Source organism: Thunnus maccoyii, chromosome 1 (assembly GCF_910596095.1).
Source record: "Thunnus maccoyii chromosome 1, fThuMac1.1, whole genome shotgun sequence".
Lineage (NCBI taxonomy): Eukaryota > Metazoa > Chordata > Actinopteri > Scombriformes > Scombridae > Thunnus > Thunnus maccoyii.
Genome location: NC_056533.1, coordinates 6896963 through 6922505, shown reverse-complemented (window position 1 = coordinate 6922505; position 25543 = coordinate 6896963). Strand labels below are relative to the sequence as shown.

The window sequence follows — 25543 nt, the reverse complement described above, 5'->3', positions numbered from 1 at the left end:
GCAAAACTCTGGCAAGTATGGTAAGTCTAAAGTTACACTCACATTACAGGCCTTAAAGCGCAATTTCTTTTTTTCTTCATTCTTTTTTTTTAGTCAGATCTGATCTTATTGTGTTGATAGTTCATATCCATGTTTGTAAGTGTCATGTATCTGGCTCCAGTGTGAACACCGTTGAGGTCTTAAACTGCCACATGGCAGGGATTGTTTACAACCTCTTTGATCATCTGACTTCCTGTGTTTCTGACCTATTTTTTGTGCCATGCCATGTGCAGAGATCTCAGCAATTAACTTAGTGAGAACCATGTTGGCATAGTTGATAGATTCCTCATACTAACAAGGGATACACAGTAAACAATTTAGCACGCAATCCAGCATCACTGTTACGCTTATGGTTTACTGTTCAACCCTCTTAACACTGTATCAGAGCTGTATGAAGTTGCTGCTAATGCAAACCCAACATTTTCTTTTGCTGCTGCTTCATATTAAAAACATGAGGGTTTTTTTTTTCTCCACCAGGCTGCAGTCACAGGAAACAATACATTTGTCACCAAGGTTAGCACTGACTGTGATCATCCAAAACTGTGTTTACAAAACCAGACATGGTAATTTTTGGCATTTTTGGACAGCCTGGTCAGCCACCGTGAGCAACGCCTCAGCAACATTACCAACTCCTTTTACTGTGCCCTGCTGTTGTGTGGAAAACTACTTGCACTGGGTGCAGCATGAAATCAGATCATTAATATCACAATGCTAGCATGAGCATTAGAAGCTCAGTATTGCCCCTGGTCATCCTAATGGTTCAGTTGGGCCACGCCTAAAATGACCATGAAAAACACATTTGGGTCATGATATCTTTTTTTTTTTTTCTTTTTAAAAAAAAATATTTTATTTGTTTATAGTGCAATACAAGTGACAAATATGAAACCAAAAAACAAAACAAAAACAAACATGACACAACACAAGGCCAGAGGGAGAACTAGGCTCAAACAAACTGAAACAAAAGAGAAAGAAAAAAAGGCAGAACAGCTGCAACAATAACAACAACAAGAACAGTAATGAAAAAAGCAAACAAACAAACAAAAAAAAAGAAAGCATAGAGTTTGGCTTAGATTTTCTTATTGTAGGTGTGTGTGTGTGTGTGTGTGTGTGTGTGTGTGTGTGTGTGTGTGTGTGTGTGTGTGTGTGTGTGTGCGCCTGTGTGTTTGTGTGGGTGGATGGGTTTTTAGTGTGAAAGATATAGAGGGGAGAAAGAGCATAAGGGGGAGACAGTATTAACAAAAGGAAGAAAGAAAGTGAAAATAATAAATAAAACAGCTACAATGCAGCTTGGATGGCATCTCTGGTTGGGCTCTATGGACAAAGAGGCACCGATCATCCTAGTAACATTAGTAATAATATTAGTAATAACAATAAAAATAATAATAATAATGATCATCCGTATTAAAATCAACATCATTGCACTATTAGAAATAATCAGTGTAATATTTTTTAGAATAATAGTAATCATCATCATCATCATCATCATCAATCTCGATCAGTAGTAATCAATATAATAATAATAATAATCAGCCTCATAATAATTGTTTTATAACTGTTTCAGTATTACTAATAGTATTCTGTTTCATAATAATAATACTATCCTAACCCTCATCCTACCAGTCTGTCTTTATAGCATTCAAAATGATTATAATAATGATTATAATGATATCACCACCACAACAACAATGTAATAATAATAATAATAATAATAATAATAATAATAATAATAATAATAATAATAATAATAATAACATTCATCATCAAAATGATCATCATAATAAGCAATCTTTGTCGTTAATACCATTCATATCAAAATTCATTATAATGAGTTACCAATAAGTGTTTTGGATCAGAGGGTGTGATGCAAAAATAAAGTAAAACAAGATTAAATTAATTAATCAAAATGATGAATGTAAAAAAAAATACTAACAACAAATAAGTAGTAATAATTACCAACACCCCCTCAATAACTGCATTAATTACCACAATGAACTAAACACCAAAGGAAAGCAGTATTTAGAAGGGGAGGGACTTGATTAGAATGAACAAAACACAAGCAAAGCAAGAACACATTCAGTATATGGCGGGTAAGTAGTTACATTTAACTTAAATAAATAAAATGAGATAAAAAATGAAAATAAAAAAATGAGGGAAAAGAAAAGAGAACATTAAAAGTTAGACGGCAAAAAATTTGGGGTGATGTCCAAATTAGGAAATGCGCGTCATGTAGCAGGTGGATGTGACTCCACTCGATGAGACCTGCTGATAGATGTAACAACAGAGCAGAGGAGAGAGACTGAGATAGCGATGTAAACGATCTGTGCACTGATATTTGACTTTTTTTTTCTTCCCGAGAACAAATAATTTTTAAAATATTTGTATGAAACAAATATTCGTAAAAAACAAAAAAAAAACACTATTTGTGATTTGCTGAATAACGTATTTGTATTCGAGCACACCCCTAGCAAGTACTTCATTCATCATTGCACTGTGAGTTTACAAAGATAGTCTTCTTGGCGATAGTTCAGGCTGTGAGGAGAATACTAGAAGTAGTGCTGCATAATTGTAGTGCTGATTGGTCGCCTAAGATGCAGACCTCCAAGGATAAAGGGATGTAGCAGTCCAGTAAGTGAGATAATTGATCTGTAACTTGGAGCCAAAAGTGCCTGTCTGGTGAGCAGTGCCAAGTGGCATGCAAGTAAGTGTCAGCTGTGTTTTGTGAATAGTGTGTGCATCTGTCTGATTCATTAAATCCCATTTTGTGTAATTTGTCACCAGTGTAATGTATTCTATGAATAACCTTATACTGTATGAGTTGTTAATTTGTGTTATCGCTCTTGTTGAAGTTATTTTTGCAGATTTGGGTCCAGAAGTTGGCATTGGTACTAATGGACAGGTCTTGTTCCCACTTAGAGACTGGGAAAGATATTGAGGTATCTGAACTGCTGAGTATTATGTAAATTCTTGATAGGAATTTCTTTGGACCTGAGAGATTCAACATATTATATTATATTGATTGGAATTGGATGAGTTATATTCCTGAGAGTTCTACTGAGTTTTGATAGGCTGGTTGATTTTAATTGCATGTATTCCAGAAACTGTATTCCCAATGCCAATCTTCTGGATTAGATGTTGAAAATTAACTAAGGTACTACCTTGAATGATATGGTAAAGATCTGTAATTTCTTTATCCTTCCAGGCAGTGAAATTTAATGTTTTTCATTGATAAAGAAGTCTGGGTCGTTCCAAATTGGTGAGCGGAGGGATGTTACAACTATGGAGTTTGTGATTTGAAGTGCTTTACACTAAGCTGACACAGCTGAAGCTATGGTTATGTTTTGAAAACAGTAATGTTGCTTGATGGTTGGCTGACAAATGGGAAGTCTGATAAACGTATGTCAATGCATAATGCCTGTTCAATTTCTAACCAGAAAGAATCAAGTTTTGAGGGTTTGAGCCATTTTATAAGATATTTGAGCGGATTGGTCAGGTGATATAATTCAACATTTGGGGCTTCTGATCCCCCCCGGGATTCTGGTTTTTGCTCAGTGTTTCAAAAGTTTTGTCCATGGAGATTTGTTTTTCTTGTAAAATTTTGAGATAGATGAGTTTAGGGATTTAAACCAGGAAGTGTCGGGAAAAATAGGGATAATTGAAAATAAATAGTTGATTTTTGGTAGGATTGACATTTTTAATTGTTGCTATTCTTCCAGAAAGGGAAATAAGTAGGTTGGTCTAGCAGTTCAAGTCATCTTATCCATACAGAGTGGTAAGATGGTGGATTTTGACCATGTCACTGAGTAACTAGAGAGTCCTGAGAAAGATTTTATAACCATAAAACATTCTTGCAGGGATGAGTGCAGGTCCTGAAGAAGTAAAAACACATCATCTGTGTACAGAATACTTTTGTGTTCTGTAGTGGATGTCTGAATACCTTTGATGTTGCCATTTTGCTGTATTGCAGCTGCTAGAGGTTCAATGGATATAGCAAAGAGGGATGGAGAGAGTGGACATCCTTGCCTGGTCCCGTTGTGTAGAGTGAAATTTTGTGAAATCAAGCTGTTGGTAGTGATGATGGCCATTGGTGATGTGTATAGCATCCTTATCCAATTAATGAATGACTCTCCAAACCTGAATTTTTGTAAGGTTGCGAATAAGAATTTCCAATTAACTCTGTTTTGGAGGTGGGTGTGGTTGGTTTTCTGCTGCAGGAGAGAGAGGTGTGGAGATGGCTCATGAGAGCAGTGCCAGGTGAGTTGACTGGCACAGCTTGTGCTCATTGACTAATTGTACTCTTCCTTCCAAATGCAGTAGCATGCTGAACCTCAGATGACTGCTGCACACCATAGAGACAGACGGCACGCTGTATGTCAGATATTATTTGGTGAAGCCTGAAACTATTATTTTGTGGGACTGAGTGACTCCAGAGACCAGCCGCATGTGCCAGAAGAAGCAAGGCAACCATAGGTGCATGGTGGCTTTCCACAAAATTAGGTTGTAAAAAATAGGCAATAAATGAATAGTGCAAAGCAATAATCACCTTTGAAGTTCTACCCTACACGTTACACGATATGCTGTCTCTGTGTTATGATTGTATAAATAGGTAGAGGTCTGTCTGCAATGAGGTGATGAGTAAAGTTTTAGCTCAGTAGTCAGCGCAGTTGTCTATGATAGGGTAGTTTATTCATGAACACTTATTGTAACACTTTAATTTTCTAAAATAAAATAAAATAAAATAAAACAAAAACAGGATTTTTAAGCCTTTTTCCACTTTTATTTGAATACAAATACAAATAATTGTGCTGCCTCAACAAATACAGACACGATGTCAACTATAAGGTTGTGCGTTCTGAAAGGGGAGGGGCAACACAGATTTACCACCTCAACTTCCTCAAAGCATGGAGAGAGGTGGAGCATATTTCTCTCTGATGTGTTCTCCCCCCCTGTCAGGACACACAAATCTCATACAGTACCACATTGAGTCTTGCCTGTGCGTGACGATGTGTTCACGGCCCTATTGGTTTATTGGTTACCTGAACACAAAAGAAAAGTGGTTCAGGAGGAATTGAAAGCCATGCTGGAGATAGGAGTAATAGAAGAGTCCAACAGTGCCTGATGTATCCCCATCCTTCTTGTGGTCAAGAAGGATGTGTCTATCTGGTTCTGTGTGGACTATCACAAGGTGTATAATATTTCACAATTTGATAACTACCCGATGCCCCGGGTCGATGAGGTCCTGGACCGGTTGGCCACTGCTCGTTTTTTTTTTTTTACAACACTGGATTTGAACAAGTGCTACTGGCAGATTCCCTTGTCTCCAGAGTCTAAAGAAAAAACAGCCACAGTAACAGCTGGGCTGAGCATGTGTGTGTTTAGCTGCAGGAGAGAGAGGTGTGAGTGAGGTTTGTTTTGTTTAATTTGATTTGCCAGGTATTTTACTTGATTTGTTATTATATTGAAATCTGGTGTGTCTGAGCCTTTCTATAAGAAAATGGATCTTTTTGTTTATGAGATCATTCAGTTCCAGTTTATATTTTCTTAAATCGCAGCATACTTTCTCTGTGGGATTGGTGGCATATGTGTTTTCAAGTTATTTTATTTTTCTTTCCAATTTAAGTTGCAATTCTGTCTTTCTTCTTTTCATAGGATGAGTATGAAATGACCCTGCCCCTTAATACAGCTTTGCCAGTTTCCCTGAGAAATTGAAGAAGTATTTGGAGAATCATTTATTTCCATGAAGGATACCCAATCTTTAAGAAACTGTCAAAATCTTGTTTCTTTAGCATAGATGTATTAAACCTTCATCTAGTTGATTTCTCTTGGAGTTTTCTGTTGAGCTTAAATGAAACTGGTGTGTGATCGCTTATACTGTTCAAATGAATTTGTGTTTCAGAAATAGCTGAGTGGAGGGAATTGCTAGTTAAAAAAATTAATTCTGGAGGATGAATGATGAATATAAGAAAAGTAGGAGTATTCTCTTTCATTTTGGTGGTTTAACCTCCAATTATCAGCAAGGCCATAGTCCTCCATATGTATTACAGTGGATTGCCAAGATCTATTATTTCCTGCAGTACTTGATCTATCTATTAATGGGTCTAGCACAGAGTTAAAGTCACTTCCTATGACTAATTCTGAGCTGGGGAGGTTGTTGTGTATGGAGAAGAGTTTGTGAAAGAAGGATGGGTCATCTTTTTTGGGGCCATATAGATAAGCAATTGTAAACAGATTGTTGTGAATAGAGATATTAATAATGTCAAATTGCCCTTCTGAATTTGAGATTGTAGTGTTATGGATAATTTGAATTTTATTATTAATCAGGATGGCGACTTCTCTTTGTCTTGAATTATAATTGGCAAGGGAGATGTGGGGGAATTGAGATGATTTTACAACTGTGCCTCTTGAGTCTGTTGTAACATAATACTTTTATTAATATAAAACATAACCTTGTCTGGGCACCACCTCCCTCTTTGGTTAGTATTTGTCAGTGCCAGGAGGAAGCACTAACCCTTATTCAATTTAATCAATGAATCAGTCTTATAACCTACAAAAAAACTACAACCACAGCTTCTTAGGATATACTAAGACATATATTAATAGCTAAACGTCTTGAGGATACATGACAATGCATAAGATTATAAATAAAAGAATAATAAGGCCTATAAATGATAATAAAATAATAGAAAATGGTTGAAAAATAGTGACTCGAAGTGTGTGACTTGAGGCTAACATATTGGAAATTCCAGGAATGTGAGTGGGAATTTATGACTTTTGGTCTGTTTAGATAAGAGAGGGGTGTTGTTGTTGTTGTTGTTGTTATCTGGTTCTCCTTGTTCAAATGACCTCAAAGGTCATTTATGCTGTCAGTTAAAGCCATAATTTAGTTATTGGTCAGAAATGGCCTCTCAAGAGGTCTGTTTAATTTTTGTCACAGTGTTTAAGTTTTGGGTAATGTCCTGCTAAAAGACACCCACTTGGCAAAGAGATCAGTTTGGGGTCCAGGGTAGAATATATATATATATATATACATACATACATACATATATATATATATATATATATATATATATATATATATATATATATATATATATATATATATATATATACACAAACACACACACACACACAAATAAATTAAAGGCAAAACTGGAACAGGTCTGAGTTCTTGACCCCTACAATGAATGAGGGGAACTGCTGGGGGGCATTTTGCTGGCATGGTTTGGGTCCACTTGTCCCCTGTGATGAAACATTTCTATCCTGATGGGAGTGGTCTATTCCAGGATGACAATGCCCCAATTCACAGGGCATGGGGGGTCACTGAATGGCTTAATGAGTCCAACCCAATTGAACACTTATGGGAGATTTTAGACTGACATGTTAGACAGCACTCTCCACCACCATCATCAAAACACCAAATGAGGGAATATCTTTTTGAAGAATGGTGTTCCTCAGCCTTGGCATTGATTCTACAAGTCTCTGGAACTCTTCTGAGGGATGAACACCATTCATGGAAGAGACCACTCGCATCAGAATAGAGATGTTTCATCATAGGATAGGTGATCGCTCAGAACAACTTTGTATTGATTTGCAGTGACCCTTCCCTCTAAGGGGACAAGGGGACCCAAACCATGCCAGCAAAATGCCCCCCAAAGAATAACAGAGCCACTGGATCACCTCACTGTAGGGGTCAAGCATTCAGGCTTGTACCAGTTTTTCCTTTAATTTATCACCCATCTGTACATGCATGAGTGTTGTGTGATTGAGAGCCAGGAGTATGTGTGTGGAGGGATTAGGAAGGACAAGGGAGACATGTAACATATAACAAAAGAAAAGGGGAAACATGTAACATGTGGGTATGTATATATATGGGTCACGATATCTTTTCCATTCATGACTGTCAGTACACTTGTACTTTAGGTGAGAATTTGTTCTTGTACTGTAGTGATGCCTTGGTGTTAGAAAGTGTTGTACAACTGAAACTAATTTGAGTTATTGCAATACCCAACATTTGTACTGTTAAAATGGAGGTCAAATTGCCTGCCTTGACTATCAGATTCACCAATGTGATACATTGCAGCAGCAGCAGCACTGGACTGTCCTCAGATTCTGATTGGGGTCAAACTGAGGGCATATGTGAAAACTTACACCTCACCTCACCAACTTTCAGCCCCCATGTTTGTACAGGGCCAGCTCTGACAGTGTTGGTGCCCTAAATGAGATTTTAGATTGGAGCCCCCCAAAAAGTGCAACAGTACCTCCAATCCTAGAACTTCAAAAATGAACTCATCCAGAAATAAACAGCAATGATGGTACCTCTAGCCCAGACAAAGTCCTCCAGACAAAAAAGGCAAGTGAAGGCCCCATTCAATGAGTGTTTGGTGGCATGGCCTGAGGTAGCCCATGAAACTTGGTGGTTGTTGGCCCAAAACTGACCGACCAGTAAGGCTTTGGAAAACCCATTCTTTTGTCTCTCCCCATCATTTGTTGCCCTTGGTGACCGCCTGTGTGGCCTATGTCACGGGTGCCCCTGTGTTTGTAGCACCTGGCACATTTTATCACTCCTTTGCACTCATTTACATTTACAAACATTGGTTGATAAGACTAGACAGGCGCTCAATAACTCAATAGAGTGCAAGGAAAGGTCATAAATCAGTGCAAAATACAAAACTCTGTTGGAGTGCATACTTCCCAACCTCATCCATACCCACCAGGCTGCAGGTTTTCAGCCAATGCAGCTGATTTCCCTGTCTCGTTAAAGGTGGACTCATCACTGTTTTGATTGCATGTGGTCAAGAGCCACTGGTTTCTGAAATAAATTACTATAGTCCCTTGTTAATATGCAAAATAATAAAGTTGAACTGCAACAGATCAAACTGTGCCAAGGATGTGATTGGGTTTCTTGATTGATGTAGGAGAGAGCAAACACCATCATCCCCTAGCAAAAGGATTCACTTTTCTTTCTACCCCCTCCTCATTCTTAAAACATAGGCTGTTGTCCAATTTTCAAATATTCCTCTGCCCTCTCTTCCTCTAAATCCTCTCAATCTTTCTCCAGTCTTTATCAACATTTCCTCATGATGGCGCTTTCTCTGCCTTTGTCCCCGGTTGTTTGGGAATGGTGTGTGTATCTTGTCGGTTGATAAGTGGTCTGGTATTGGTGGCTGCAGTTAGCCAGAAACCCACAGCAGCACATTTTGCTAATTAAAGACAGCTAATGAACAACAGCATTAGCATATCAATAAAGGCTCCCACTCTCTCAGCCTGGCTGCCTGGCTGCTGAGTTGTTGGTGATGCTGCATCCATGGCCAACCACACAGAGGCAGTCTGCTCAGAGGAGGAAAGGGCAACACAGACAACAACAAACATCCAGGTTTGATCACACAGATTATTCACAACACTGATTAGAGGATGATCAGTCCCATGATCAAGCATTAATATTGATCTCTACAATCTTACACATCAGTTACATACAACTGAAAAGCCTACTGTGAAGTTCCTTTAGGTACTGTAGTTATTGTTAGTGGGAGTTGATGTATGATATGACCTTCCCTAATATCTCTCTTTCTTACATATTGCTGCGCCTGTGGCTCAGGAGGTAGAGTGGGTTGTCCACTAATCAGAAGGTCAATGGTTCGAACCTCGGCTCCTTCAGTCCACATGTCGAGTGTCCTCGGGCAAGATACTGAACTCCAACTTGGTCCCGAAGGCTGTGCCATCGGTGCGTGTGTGTTAGTGAATGGGGGATGAACATTACAAACATTGTAAAGCACTACATTGCTCCTGATGAACAGGTTGGCACCTTGCATGGCAGCCTCTGCCATCAGTGTATGAAATGCGTGTGTAAATGGGTGAATGTTGACATGAGACTAGGAAGTGCTATATAAATTCAGTCAATTTACTATTCACCAGTCATGCTCATGAGCAATATTAGAATGTACCCTGAATATCTTATCTGAGATTCTTGCCATCTCTTGTGGCTATGGTAACTAAATAATTAAGTCTTATGTTTTCATAAGAATCATTTCTCAGTGTTGCGCATTGCCATTCAGAGTTTAGTTAGGTAACTAGAAAACTCCTTGTCTCCTTGACCCCATCTACACTTGGTATTAACATGTGATCTGTATCTGGAGATTATCTGGATAGTGATATCTGACTTCAGGCTTTTGCATTTACATGTGTATTAATTAGCATTTCAGTTTTTTTAATTCTGCCTGCATTTTGATTTGATCTTAATATGAAAATTAGATAGGTGGACCTTACAGACAAATACGCTCATGTCATGTTACACAATTGCACCTCTATGACATGCAAGGCAAGGGTCATGTGACAAACGGACTTAATTGTAGAGTACTTTTTATTTATTTATTTATTTATTTTTCATTCACCATTTAGTGCATACATATACAGATAGTATGGTCACAATAACAAATATAGTAGCAACAGGAGATGATATTGGTTTACAAAACATAAATGGACACAGATAAGTAACGGGACAGCATGTGAAGAAAAGAAGAAAAAACAACTAAAACAAAAAAATTAAAAGATAAAAATAAACGAATGGAGGGTGTGATCTGTTTGGGTTTCGATGCATTTCAGGTGAGTTTTGCAGGATGGGTTACATACATACACATTTCCACATACACATATATATATTTTTTTTTTTTTCTTTTTCCTTTTCTGTTTTCCTTTTTCCCCTTTTCCCATCCCTGATTACATGCTTACATATACACTTATAATTGTGCTGTGGCATTAGGTCACCGGCAGCAGAGGAGATCTGAGAATTGTTGAATACATTTTATTGAACTGTTGAAGTTGTTTTTTGTTTGTTTGTTTGTTTGTAAAGCTAATTTTTGTTCCATTTGTATCTGCTGTGTTAGGAGATCCAGCCATTGTGAGATGTTAATTTTTTTCCTACTTTTCCAGTTTAGTTGTATTGTTTTCTTATGGCTACAAGTAGGGGTATTATGATTTGTTTTGAACATGTGTTGCATATATCCAGATCACTGAGTATGCATACAGAAGGGGATAATGGAATGCTACAGCCAAGGAAAAGAGATAGTGTGGTCGTTACTTCTTCACAGAAGTGTTGTATTGGTGGACAGAGCCAGAGTGCATGGAGGTAGTCATCAGTTGTGCTGAGTGAACAATGAGTGCATATGTCTGATCTGGACAATCCCATTATGCACATTCTATGCTGTGTGATGCATGTCCTGTGAATGATTTTGTATTGTATTAGCCTTATGTTAATATTCCTGGATGAGTTTATACAGTTTTGAGAGTGGTTTGTTTGATTTTGCAATTTTATTGATGCTGTCCAATAGTGGTGGTTGTCCAAGGTGTGTGCTAGAGTGTCTATTTTTGCCTTGATTGAATGTTTTAATTGGATGTATTTTAAGTATTATTGTTTCTCAATGACATATGTCAACAAGCTGTTGGAATATTAACAAGGTGCATTTAGTGCCTATTAGAGGTGATTTATTTGCAGTGAAGTTTGAATTATGGTGTTTGTGTGGTAGGTGATATTGTAGTGTTTTTTATTTTATTGACTTTCCACCAAGCTGTCAGAGTTGTGGTGATTGCAATGATTTTGAAGCAGATGTGGTGTTTGATTGTGTCACTGAGGAAAGGTAGGTTTGTGATTGCCATGTATTGGCATTTGGTTTGTTCTATATCAAGCCATGGGTGGTGGTGATGGTTTCATGGATCCATTTGATAAAGTATTGTAATTGATTGAAGCAGTGTTGGAAGTTTGGTGCTTGTAGGCCTCTTTAATGTTTTGATTGTTGTACAGTAATGTGATTAGTTTTATTCTGGGGGTTTTGTTTTTCCAATAAAATGTTGTTATTAGTGTGTCCAGTGTCCAGTTGTTGTTGTTGTTGTTAGTGTTATTATTGTTGTTGTTATAAGTGATTAGTAGTGTTGTTATTAGTTATTAGTGTTGTTGTTATAAGTGTGTCCAGTATTATTATGTGTCCTGTGTGTTGACATACCCAATGCATCCCAAACATTTCGAATGAAATTGGGTTGGGATCATTCTGAATAAGTAATTCATTCTTGAGAATACCATCATGTTTATTTTGGCAATATGTCCTATAATGGAAAATGGCAATGTCATCCATTGATTTAAGTCAACGTGTATTATTTTAAGTAGTGGAGTGAAGTTAAGGTATACAACTCGGACACCTTGGGGGAGAATTTTATACCTGAATGTGTGATGTTGCCAATAGTGAGTGGTAAGTTGGAGGTTTGTGATGTAGCATGAGAGCTATCTGAATGTATTGTTAGGATGATGGATTTATTCCAGTATTGTATAATCAGAGATATCGCAGTACATACTGATGGTTTTGATAAATTCTTTGATTGATGTGTTTGGATTTTGTAGGAATAGGAGTACATCATCTGTATATAGGCTGATTTTATGTATTATCTTATTGGTTCAGATGCCTGCAAAATGTTTGTTTTTGGCATGCTGCTGTTGCTAATGGCTTGATAAAAGGCGCAAATAATGAAGGTGAGAGTGGACATCCTTGTCTGGAGCCTCTGTGGAGTGTGAAGTTTTGTGAGATTATGCTGTTAGTCATAATTGCTGCCCTTGGTTGGTGAGATATTTGCTGAGTCATTTGTTTCGATAAAGAATGTCCATTCTTGAAGTCTGAATCAAAAAAACATGTTAAATACCAGCGCACAGGTCAGATATATTGCTATCTCAGTCTTTCTCCTCCGCTGTTACGTATATCAGCAGGTCTCAACCAGGGGAGTCACATCCACCTACCTGGATGACCAGCCTACCATGACGCACATTTCTTTATTTGGACATCACTCCTGGAGTTGGGGGTGTTCCACAGAGATAAAGCTGAACTACTGACACAAACAAAGTGCTCTCAAGGGACTCACCATAACCTGTTGTTTCACTTCTCCTTTCCACAAAGTTAGGTTGTAAAAAATAGGCAATAAATGAAAACTGCAATGCAATAATCACTTTTGAAGTTCTTCTCTACACTTTACACGCAGTGCTGTGTCTGTGTTATGGGTTTATAAATATGTTGAGGTCTGTCTGCTTGATGGCGATGCACTCATTTTAGCTCAGTAGTCAACGCAGTCATCTATGATCTGGGAGACTTGGGTGCGAGACACAATGTGGGGATCTCCTTCATAAGATAGTTTATTCATAAACTCTTATTTTCGGTCTCTAGCATTGCAGAGCTACGTTTTAATCAAAGCTTCCACTATGGGTGCTGTGGCCTGGCTGCTTTTTGCCACATCATCTAAGTGAGAAAGAAAACAACAATTGAAATGTAAATGTAAAAAAACAAAAGAAAAGAATGATTGTCCAAGTGCAAAGTATACACTTGTGTTTTCCCTGCTGTTAGGGTACTTCCGCCTCTGGAAGTTTCCCGCAGCACCAAGAATCTTTTGAGGAACTCAGGAACTAAACCTGCATTTTGACTGGAGGAACATGAGATTAATTTGAGTTCCTGGAGGATAGTTCCAGGTGTTGTTTATTAATGTTAAAAACAAAGCTGGCTTTGTTGTTGGCAGAAAGAGAGAGAGAAAGAGTGCGAACAAAATGAGATCATGACTGAATGGAGAGAGCTGCAGGTTGATTGAGCTAAAGTGTGTAATGGAGTAAATGAGTGAAATACAACTTTATATGCAAACAGTTCCATATATATGTTCTAACAACATGATAACCCTCATATGTGTAGGGGATTGTACCTACTTTTATTTATCAATTCACGTCATAATAACCAGGGTATCACCTCCCTTTATTTTTACTTGTGCCAGGAGACACAGAAAACAATTTGATCAATCTCACATCTGAAGTAGCATGTATCAATACAGTGATTTAGTTCTCTGTTTTAAATTGAAGCCACAGACAATGACATACTAATGAATGCATATTTATTTAACTAAATTGGTTAACAAATGAATAAATTAGGTAGCAATGCAAACAGATAAATGGATAATCAACCAGAATGAATGCAATTGATTTAAATTAGAAATGATGGATGAACAATGATGAAATGTGGGGATGATAAAGTAAATTACTGGAAAAGTAATTGAAGCAATTTGACTAATCACCTTCTCTAAGAATTTAACTGGAGAGTTTCAATTTAGGCAACACCAGCGCTTTAATCACAGAAGCAGATGAAGAGCAGGAGAGGTTTGCTTATCCTACTTGGTGGTAGCTTTGTCCACAGAAGAACCAGTGATGACTCAGCAGGCTGTCTGCTGCGTCCAGGATGGTGAGTGAGTCAGTGTTGTAGCTGAGAGATCAGCTGTTTAGCTGTGGCTTCCCAGAGGATGTTTTCTGCTTGTTGGCATTGCAGGATCTGTGAGGTGCGAGACTTATGGTAATGGTTTTCTTCAGGTGGTTCACCAAATCACCACTGGGTTGAACTATTAGATGGAGAAGGCAAAACAGAGTTGATACGGTTGTCTCTGGCCTCAGGCATAGGCATGTTTTAGGATGCACATTCCCCCATGTGAACAGAAAATCCTTTGTCTGAGAGAAAACATGCACTCCCCTCTGAGTTGATTCACTAACTGATAAAGTACTCAGGATTAAATTTAAAATCACAGTTTCCAATGTTTTACCATAGTCATTCACATTTAAACATAAATACCATTTACAGTAAACATAATAGCTTACAGTCCTGCTATAAACTTCTCCATGGACTTCACTTACTTTAAAGGGGACCTATTATGCTCATTTCCAGCTCTATATTTTTATACTGGCATTCCTGTAGAGTAGTTTGTCGTGATTCACAATTCAAAAAACTTCTTATTGATCTTAAACTGGCCAGTATAAGTTCAGCCTCTGTCTCTTAACAGATAGTCTTAGCTCCTGTCTCTTTAAGGCCCCCCTCACGATGAGCCCACTCTGCTCTCATTGGCCAGCTTTCCAGAAGCCTGCCGAAGGGCAGCCATATCAGAGTCGTGTTAAGTTACTGCTGATGAAAATCCAACATTTCCTGCTTTACTGCTTAATATTAAAAGCTTTTAAATGACTAAATAACAGGAGATTTTCATTGTGAAGAATTTACAGGAAAAATGATTTAACCTTAAACCTTGACATAACCTCTTAAATGTTTCATATTTCATATTCATCATATTTCATCCTACTCTGTTAGTTGGGTTTTAATTTTAATTGTTAAAACTTAAAAGAGCTGAACGGCCCAGTGAAACAAGCCAGAATACTGGTTATGAAACCATTCATAGGCCTACTGTGCGTAGCTTACTGCTACTGTGAAATTATACACAGTCTTTGCAGACAAACCCCTCGTCTTCCATTATGCCATAGTCTTCCCCACAGCTCTTGTAGAACCAGCAATGGCACTGTTGACAGCCAATCCACTCCTCTGTCACCTTGGGTCACTTTTGTCCCCATACATTTTCCTACAGACCTTACAGGGGTAGCTGCTGCAGGTTTGGCTTTCTGCTTGGCTGGCTGATTGCTCAGCCTTTGTTGGCTTCTTGGTTGTCGTTGGCTTCTTGTTTGCTTTTGAAGAATGTTCTGTGTCTACATTATGTACATTAGCCTAGGCTAAAGTACATTAGCCTAACATATTGTGTATCTGTGTGAGGCAAAATGTGTGACATGGCTAATGTGTGACATGGCTAATGTACATTAGCCTAGGCATATGTACATTAGCTTAGTGTATTGTGTATATGTGTGAGGCAAAATGTGTAACATGGTCAAAATAATACAAGAAAAAGCCTATAAAACACAATCTTATTGCAAATATAAACACTTAAACAACTGTCCCAATTTAGCTGAAATTCTTGTCCCATTTTATGAAACTCTGTTTCATACTTTACTGAAACTCTGTTTCATAAAATGGCCAGTGCTTCAAACGCTTATTCACAAATAAACAATGTGTATTTGGCAAATATGTCTATTATAATTAAAAGACTTCCTAAAACGCTTCATCATAATACAGTTCTGCAAATTGTTAAATGGTCTGTTTTTGGTTTAGCACCCTTATTATGCAAAAGTAAAATTCAATATGTCACAGCACTTATCGAGCGATTTGCCTGACCTGATGACCTTGACGGTTTTGCCGCACACTTCCTGGGTACCGCAGACCAATTACAATGATTGTTTTATGTTAAGTAGTATTGTAGCAACAATTCAAAGATCTTTTCAGTGATTGACTGCTAATATTTAAAGAGCAGAGTGCCTCAAAGCGTATATGTCCCATGATACCTGATGTCCCAAATTACCTGACATCACCCTAGCGATGGGTATTGTTAGGATTTTATCAATACTAATACTCTTATTGATACTCCATTGGTTCGGTTCTTTTTCGATACTCTTATGCTATTGGTTCTTTTTCATTGCTAAGTAATTGCTTTTTAAAAAATGCATTATTTTAAAAAAGAATAAACGGAACAGGATTAGAATTTATTTATATTTTACAAATAACTTAATATTGGTTCTAGAGCAGCAACAGTAATGTTTACAACAGCAAAGTCACTATATAAACTCAGTAATATCTCACTGGAAACAAATCTAAAATGTCAATAAATTGAATAAAATTTCTGACTTCAAAATACTGAGTGGCATTTAGAAAGAATGAAGAACACAGACATTCCTCCTGTCCTCTGTCCTCCTCCCTCTGCTGCTGATGTGATTTACTGCCTACTGGTAATGCTGGTAGAGAGGAGGGGCTGGTTTATCTCAGCCAGCAGCTACATTTGCAAGAATTTCCCAAATTGTAAGATACATGGCAAACTAAAGCTCAGCTAAACAGTTAGACTACATGCAGACAGTTCATTACTACCCGAGCTAGCGCGCTGTGCTTGTGTGGTGGACGAGAGACAGCCGACAGAGTAGAATGAAAAATTGCTTTTCTATATATTCATTCTTGTTGTTGTATTGATAAAGTATTACCTTTTTAATCATGAAGGTTTTATTGCATCTATAGTGACAGCGTAGTTGTTGTCAATTCGAGTAAAACTCTATCTCCACCGCGGCCTCTCTGCTCTGCTGTTCGCTGACTTCATTCTGTGTGTATAAGGAGCTCAGACCTGACACAGAGCAGAAGAGAGGCTGAAGCGTGAAAATAAATTACACTAAAACATTAAAAAGTACCAATAAAAGAACTGGTTACATCGGTGCTTATCAATACTATGGTCTTTAATAATTTAGCCCCAGGGCCCGTTTAATACAGGGTTTTTCAGTACCCATCCCTTCAGAGAAATAAGTACACATTAAATAAAATTGCCATTTTACCTTTGATTACTTTGGAAAAGATAGACGTATATTTTGATACATATCCAACCACAGGTAGTTGGAACAACTGTTGATGTCTGAAACAACTAGCATCTCTTTCCCTTGCGTTTAATCAAGTACAAAGCAAAAAGCCTATCTAAGAATCTTATTCTTTGTGTAATTTTTTTTACGTGTAATTTGAAGCAAATAATAAGCATAAAATCTTTTTTTGTGTGTGTTAGTAGTAAAAAAGAACAGCCTATGATGGAACAAATATCACTTATGACGAAAATCTGTCTGTAGACAGAGCTCTTGCACCCCTGAATACTCCCTTTGGGGAAAGATTTTCCCTTCGACAGTTCTCTGTTGAGGAGGTTTTTGATGCCCTAGCCTCAATTGACCCAAAAAAGGCTATTGGAGCAGACCTCCTGAATACAAGACTCCTACTACTGGTTGCACCTATAATAGCTTATCCCTTAACACATATTTTTAATCTAACTCTTGTATCCGAGAATATTCCTAAAGTGTGGAAAGCAGCACATGTACTGCCTCTGCATAAAGGCAGTGACACTACTGATCCAAATAACTATCACCCAATCTCCAAACTGTCATGTTTAGCTAAAATCGTAGAAAAGCTCATCAATAATCAATTGTGTCTCTTTCTATCTGAGCATTGCATTTTTAATCCCCATCAGGTTTCAGACCTGGACATAGCACTTTGACAGCAGCGTTCAAGGTGGTAAATGATATAATCTGTTCTCTGGATAATAAGGAGTTTTGTATTGCCCTGTTCATTGATTTGTCCAAAGCAATTGACACAGTGGACCATACTCTTCTTTTGAATAGACTTAGATCAGTTGGTTTCGACACAAATTCATGTAACTGGTTTCACAGTTATCTTACTGGCAGAGCTCAGGCAATAGTAGCAGATGGTCATCAATCTGGTTTCCTTGAAATTACAAAAGGGGTGCCTCAGGGCTCAATACTAGGTCCTATTCTGTTCACAAATGACCAGGGCTCATTGAATAGAAACAGTTCTATTCATTATTATGCTGACACAGTAATTTACTCATTGGCACCCTCTATTGACAAAGCTTTGTCAATTTAAAGGCAGATTTTTTTTGGCAATTCAAACAGTCCTGATTAAACTTAAGCTTTTACTAGACTAATTACATGCTCTTCACCAGATCCCAAATGACAAATCCTCTAAGTTTTACCATTAGTACAATATCTAGGACTCAAATTAAAGAAGTCCTATGTCATAAGTACCTCGGTATCTGGTTATGCCCGGATCAGACTACATGAATTCAGCCCGATTTTGACACGATTTTGTCGTGGCCGACAATATTCCAGCATCGGGCTCGATTATGAGCATCAGGAACGACGAATGGATGTGTAGTGTGACATGATTGAAGAAAAGTGATGTGGCGTCTGGGACGCCCCACGACACCACGACCAAAAGTCTAGCATGTCAGAATTTTTTGTATTTTCCTGCCTAGTTTGACATCTCCTACGACGTGTTCCTTGACATTGACCAATAGGATGAAAGAGTGCTCTGACGCACATATGTAAACATGGCGAAGAGGAAGAGGGATGCTGCTGTCAAGTGGAGCAACGAAACAGAGGAAAAGTTCAATAATAATAGAAGATATAACAATACCCCTACCTTTTTGATGTTTCCTCAAGGGACTACCGTGACAGAGTCAAAAAAAAATGTTGGAGAGAAATAGTGAAGGCGCTTCAGCAACACGGTGAGTAACTTGCTAGTTAGCTATGCTAGATTATGATTCCCCAGTAGCAGTAGCCGTAACAGCGTCATGTGGTTAATTTCCAGATATACTGATGACTATTTGATGCAATTAGCACAGCCAAGTCTGTGCCTAGTAGAACTGTGGAAATTGGAAACGTTTTATAGTTGTGTCTGGATGCTACTCAATTGATTTTCGGGGCAAAATGACTGCATTAATTGGCATACATTTTGAAATGACAGCCTCATTGCATTTGGTTTCAGATAGCCCTTAAATTTCCAATATTTCTAGAAGATGGGAGAATGGATGGTTAGCTATATAGAGACATAAATGTTTTGATGTACTGAGATGATTATCTAATTTTTCAAAAATACATTGCAGTTGGAGAGATCCAAACCAAAGCTGCCATACAAAAGCAAATGGAAATGGTGACAAAGAACTTACACCCAGGCAGAAATGGATAGTGAAGAACTTTGTGTTTCTGCAACCATTTGTGGCCCACAATGCTTCTCAGACCACACTGAATGTAGTCTCATACAACAGCTTGGTCCTATGTGGTTACGATTTGTAAAACAATTAATGTTATAGGCCATTACATAAAACAAGCTGGAAGTGTGCTTTTTAATCTCAAAATGACTGATGCAATTTTGGTAGTATCACATGTAAGTATGCCTTGTTTTTTTGATAAGCTTGACAGTTATTCATAATTGACTATTAGGCTAGTCAGGTAGTAAAATAATAGTACAGGAAACATGTTCAAAGAGTCACAAATCAGGTAATAAGGTTAAGAACAGAGGGTGGTGGCTTGCTCAAGAAGCATTAGTTTTTCCATGCTTCATGCAAAACTGGTGTTTAAATTATTCGTACCTAACGCTTGCCAACCACACTTTTTCTTTCTGCAAAACAAATGTTGACTAATATTTTTTTCAAATAGCACAGATGTATTATTCCCTTCTCTGCCTTATATTTCTAATGGTATTCTTTATTCTAGGTAGATCATAGGCAACCTGTCAGCACAGATGCTGTAGAGGAGGGCAGTGATGACCAGGAGACAGAGGATGATGTGTCTGAGTCTTCTACCTCTACCTTGCCACCTCCAACTTTGGTCCAGGAGTCCAGTGCATCTATTCCATCAACTCAGCTGAACTCACCTGAAAGTGCATCATCACATCCAAGTCCGGTGGCAGCTAAAAAAACAGATAGGGCACATAAGACCAAACAAAAGTCAAAGGGCAGGGGATCTGATGATAATGAAATGGAGAAGGTTGCCATTTTTAAAAAATGTGTCTCAAACACTGCTAGGTGCTAGTCAGGATGTTGATGAAACATTTTTAAGTTAAAGAAAGCAAATCAAGGATCCAGTGACCAAGATGCTGAGCAGAGAGCCCCATCACATCCAGTCCCCCGAAGCGCAACACAGCCAATGTACATTCACCAAACACCTTAGCAGCAGGCTCATAATATTCAGCCATCTTACTATCAAAATTTACCCAGCCACATAACACCTGCTCCAGTGAGCTACTTGGCGGCTGCACTACATGAGCCATATGACCAGGATAAAGACATGCTAGAAAGTCTGTGAAAACAGTTTCTTCTCTTCTGTGGTGCTAGACTGTACACTATGAAATGTTAAAATGTTGTTCAATTCAGGTAGCAGCCATATTGAGCCTTGAAAGCCAGTTTATGTTTACATTGCATTTACATTTATGTTTACAAGCTGTGTTATGACAAAGCTGGTCATCTTTATATAACATTGTATTTATGTTTCCTTGTGTGAAAATCATTAACATATTGTTTCAATGACTCAAGGGAAGTAAACACTTGACATGTTCAGTGACATTTAATGTCAACAAAAGTTTACACTTAAACTTTTCAGAATAGTCTCTGGTCCTTTCTTTGCTTTCAACACATCAGAAATATATTAATTTTAACTATTTAGCATTCTGCAAGAAGGTGCTCTTTCAAAAAAAAACTACTTTGAATGTCCATGAATAAATCATTTTCATCCCAGGGAACACATAAAGCAGGTGTCTGAAGGAATGTCCATGACTAGATCATATTTTCCTGCCAGGGAACAGATCCAGCAGGTGACAGAAGGTATGCCTTCAACTGGTCTCGCTGTTCTTTTGCCGTTGTTGTGGCATTCCATGCCCTGCTTGCTGCCACAGAAGCAAGTTCTCCATCCCTTCGCCATGCTCCAAGGATGATTCTGTGGTTCTCATCCTCCATATCCACATAGGCTGGGGGCAGGTAGGCCTCTGATGCCTTGTCTCTGAGAAAGTTGTCAATAGTGAGAGCAGCAAGTGTGATCGTTGTCACTTTGTCAGGCTCAAGTGCAACGTTGGTCAGAAAAGCGCATCTGTTTGCCAAAATTCCAAACGCGTTTTCGACTGTACACCTTTCCCTCGACAGGTGATAATTAAATATTTGCTGTCCATGGTCCTGGTTCTGGTAGGGGTATGGTTTGACCAAGTCAGTCCGGAGAGGAAATGCTTTGTCGCCAATAAACACATATAGCATATTTATGATGGTATCTTGCAGTGGCTCTGGACAGGGAACATCCAGTAGATCTCTATCCATGGCAGTACGGAGGTCTGACTGGCCAAACAGCCCTGCGTCTGACACTGTTCCCTGTGTACCAACATTGGCATAGATAAACCTGTAGTTTCAACTACTGCCATGAGAACCACAGAAAATCTGGATTTGTAATTATGGTAGGTACTTCCAGAATTAGCAGGAGGATGGATGTATATGTGCTTTCCATCAATGGCGCCTAGGCAGTGAGGAAATTGCCACTTTTCTGGTATTATGAGTGTTACGGCAAATGTCATACCTTCAAATAGTCTTCCTTTAAGACGTCATACAGGGCTTCACAGGTCTTCATTATAGTAGTTCGGCCAATCCGGTGCTGGAACCTCAGACACCTGAACGACTCTCCTATAGAGATGAACAAATTATTATGTATCTGACATAAAACATTTTATTTGAAACAACCACAAAGTTCTGAATCTATTCTCTTTACCAGTAGCAAGGAATTGTAGTGTGACTGACAGCTGCTGTCTGGCACTGATGGCCCTCCTCATTTTTGTGTCCCTCTTGCGTATGAGTGGCTCCACCTTTCCAAGAAGATAAATGAAATCTTCCATATCCATCCTGAGAAGATCACAGAAACCACTCCTGTCATTGTCCTATAGAATAATAAAAATCAAACAAATCTTTTGCACTATTTGGAAACTCAATGTGTTAAATATTTCACCAAGATTACTTCAGTGACTTTTGGTTAAAACAATGGGCTATGTGACAGTCATGCAAATCCTTGGTAAGCTTGGGCTTAGTTCCTTCAGTTGTATTTTTTGCCCCCTCTGTTTAAGCTTTATGTATCTATAGAAAAATAGCAAAAACAAAACAACAAAATTATTGACTGATACATGTCACTAACTCTGTTTTAGAACAATGGATAATGCCACTGTTGTTGCGTGCACCTGACAGAGAATCGCTAATAAATTCAAAAAATATTTAGCTCTGCTAGTACTATATTGTTATGCGAGTGCTCTGATTAATAAATGTTGCATAAATCAATGCATTTTATTTTATGAAAAAAAAAGCTCCCTCGCAGTTTTTAACAGCCCCCTCAGTCACTTCATGCTGGGGCTGGGCCTGGAGTAAACATGTTATAAGTTTCATAGGACCTTAAAATTGCCATGCTTATGTGTGCACTCCACTTAATATGATTGTGTGGTTGCATGGCATTTTGCGTTCAGCTCATTTTTGATATCCAATGACACAACTTTGGCATTTGATAGAAGGCTATGTCAACTGCCCTAGGGCTATGTGACGTTTGAATGTAAACTGAATGCCTATACTGTCACTTCTGAGGGGGTGGTCAATGAGAAGAACTGGAGCCACAAGGTCATGAGCAAAGATCGGTCGGCACTATGATTGCCTAATATGACATGGTGACCATTGTGAAAGACAAAAATATCTTGTAGTCTGATCCCGGCATTAGATGAAAAATTAACTTTTAAAACTCATGTTGAGGAACTGACTAAAAAGCTTAAATTTAAATTGGGTTTCTTTTTTTAGAAATAAGCAGTGCCTCTCTTTTAGCAGTAGATTGCAAATTGTACAGGCAACATTTTTATCAGTACTTATAGTCAAGCACTGATAAATGATATAATTTACATGCATGCTGCTGCCCATACCTTCAAACCCCTTGATGCTGCGTATCACAGTTCTCTTAGATTTATTACAGGTGACAGTTTTAGAACCCATCGTTGTATCCTTTATGAGAAGGTAGGGTGGACATCACTTACCAATCGAAGGAAACAACACTCTTTTTTTTATTTATAAAGCAATCCTAAATAAGCTACCATTTTATTTATCATCACTTTTAACACTTTGGGACACTTTTAAATTTGGGACACCACACTTGTTCACAAGAATGCATTACCGTGGATATCCTATATATGAACACAGAACTGGCAAAAACTGCATACTATGCTTCTAATTGGTGAAATAAGCTTCAGGACTCCCTTAAATTAGACATTTTTTGTCCCTTGAGAATTTTAAGATTCTGTTGAACGATGTTTTATATAATGAATGCTCTTGTTTTTCTTAATTGTGACTGCTTTTTCCCTTTGTAATGTACTTAGTTTACTGACTATTGCTTTGTAGTTTGTTTTTTTTTTGTAATTTGCAAGTCATTTGTCTTGTGTTTGTCTTGTATTTATGCTTTGTATAGGATTGTTTATTCTACATTTTTTGTTATATGATGGTTTTGGTTGTGTATTTGCAGGGCACCATTGTAAATGTGGTTTCTCAATTGATTTCCCCTGCAAAAATAAAGGCCATCCATCCATCCATCCACACAGGCCAGCTTCTGGACAGAGCCCCGCCGGCACAACTGTTGGGCCCCTGGGCTGGTTAGCATGCTGACAAGGATATGTCTTGTGATGGGTTTGGACGACCAGATATTTTGCCTAAATTGAGGTAGTAATATATTAGTGTATTCAGAAAACTGCAACAAACTGTAATGGAAAATGTAATAAACTTGTGATCATAGAATATGGTATTTGAGGAAACCAAAATATACCATTTCATTGTAGCAGGCCTCCTCCTTAAGCCATTTTGAGGTCCTGCAAGTTGCCCAGTGGCAAATGTATGCCGTCTGGCAGGACGGCAACTGAAGAGGTGCAATTTGTTAATGATAACAATAGCTGCTTGATAACAGCCACCTCTTCTATGACATATTCCAGCTGACTTATTATGTACTGTTATAACATGTTATATGTAAAAGCCCACTGTACTATCACAGTAGTAAGCATAGCATTTACTACTGTAATTTGGCAAGTTGTTTGTGGGCTCTGTAGACTGTGCCTGTGTAGATGCATCAAAACTACTATTGAGAGTAATTCATGTATGTCAAAAAATATGAAACAATGAATGCAGTAAAGGAATATCGGTAACGCTTTAGAATACGGCCCGCAATGTACAGTGTAATTACTCCGTGGTTACGGTGTAATCTTCTGTACTAATGGTGTACCAGTACAGTATTTACCAATACATATATGTAGGTACAGGGGAACAAGATCTGAAGTCATGGAATAAGGGGGTAACAATTTAGGAACTTACAAATTACTTACTGTAGTTATTTTTTTAACTACCAGGCACCTATTCTATTATTACAGAGTATGTATGACCTACCTAATTTGTTACAGTGATACATAAAAGCCTAAAACCAATGCTTTCTCCCTCCCTCTCTGCAGGAGTGATCTTCATACCTGGAGTTCCAGAAACTTGCGTGAGATCCAGCACTTGTCATGGCTGAGGAGGTCAAGAGAGGTCCCTAAACTCTCCACTGAGGTCAGCTGTTCTTCAGTACCACCCTTTCGGTCTTTCACAGGTGGCTGCACAACAACAGCCTCCAGTGCTGTCAGTTTTCAACCCTCAAGCTACTCCAACACCAGGCCCGGCCTGCCACCTTCTTCTCATGTACTGCTGCCCAGTGTGACCCGCTATGCCACAAGGCCTTCCTACCCCCAACATCCTGCTCCTGCTCCAGGTTTGATGCTGACTATTTGTATTCTACTTTCAATTACGTCAAGCTTATTTGATCTGATGTACTTATGATGGTACTTATTTGTGTCTTTTTCGAGGTTTCCTTCCTCATCAGCCATTCCAGCCTCAGCCTGTGCCCATTGGTGGACCCTCAGCCTTCCCTCCTCCAGATCCCTCTATGCTAGCTGCTAACTTATCTGGACCTCTGCTACAGCCTTTGTCGTTGATACTAGGAGGCATGCCCCCCATGCCCAGCAACAGTTTAAAATTTTGTTTTAACAACATTCAGGCATTCACAGGGGAAACAAGTCAGGATTTAGCTGTTGTAGTATATTTTCCCACAGCCCATTTTTGCATAAAATGGGGCCTTTAATAATTGCCTGGAGTGGAACTTCTTTTTGTTTGTTTTGTTACAATTTAATGTTTTACTGTTGTCGCCTGAGCAGTTCCTCCCTCTCTGAATTAAAAAAAAATATCTATA

General features: G+C 38.3%; 2 protein-coding genes across 4 annotated transcripts; one reads left to right on the top strand and one right to left on the bottom strand.

Annotated features, from left to right (window-relative positions):
• LOC121905494 (formin-like protein 12) lies at positions 1-25536 on the top strand. 2 transcript variants are annotated; one of them, XM_042423782.1, is made up of 4 exons: positions 1-20; positions 23801-23994; positions 24771-25066; positions 25161-25536. In XM_042423782.1, exons 2-4 carry the CDS (start codon positions 23948-23950, stop codon positions 25433-25435), a joined length of 618 nt encoding a protein of 205 aa, XP_042279716.1. In that variant the 5' UTR covers positions 1-20; positions 23801-23947; the 3' UTR covers positions 25436-25536. The 2 variants fall into 2 exon arrangements, with proteins under 2 accessions (XP_042279716.1, XP_042279799.1); XM_042423865.1 differs by lacking the exon at positions 1-20 and having other exon boundaries at positions 23798-23994.
• Positions 19946-22155, bottom strand: LOC121905356. 2 transcript variants are annotated; one of them, XM_042423594.1, is made up of 3 exons: positions 22028-22155; positions 21839-21942; positions 19946-21636 (listed from the first exon to the last, which is right to left on the bottom strand). In XM_042423594.1, the coding sequence occupies exons 1-3, from the start codon at positions 22149-22151 to the stop codon at positions 21055-21057; spliced, it is 810 nt and encodes a 269-aa protein (XP_042279528.1). In that variant the 5' UTR covers positions 22152-22155; the 3' UTR covers positions 19946-21054. The 2 variants fall into 2 exon arrangements, with proteins under 2 accessions (XP_042279528.1, XP_042279597.1); XM_042423663.1 differs by having other exon boundaries at positions 19946-20192.
• Positions 25537-25543: the final 7 nt, after the last annotated feature.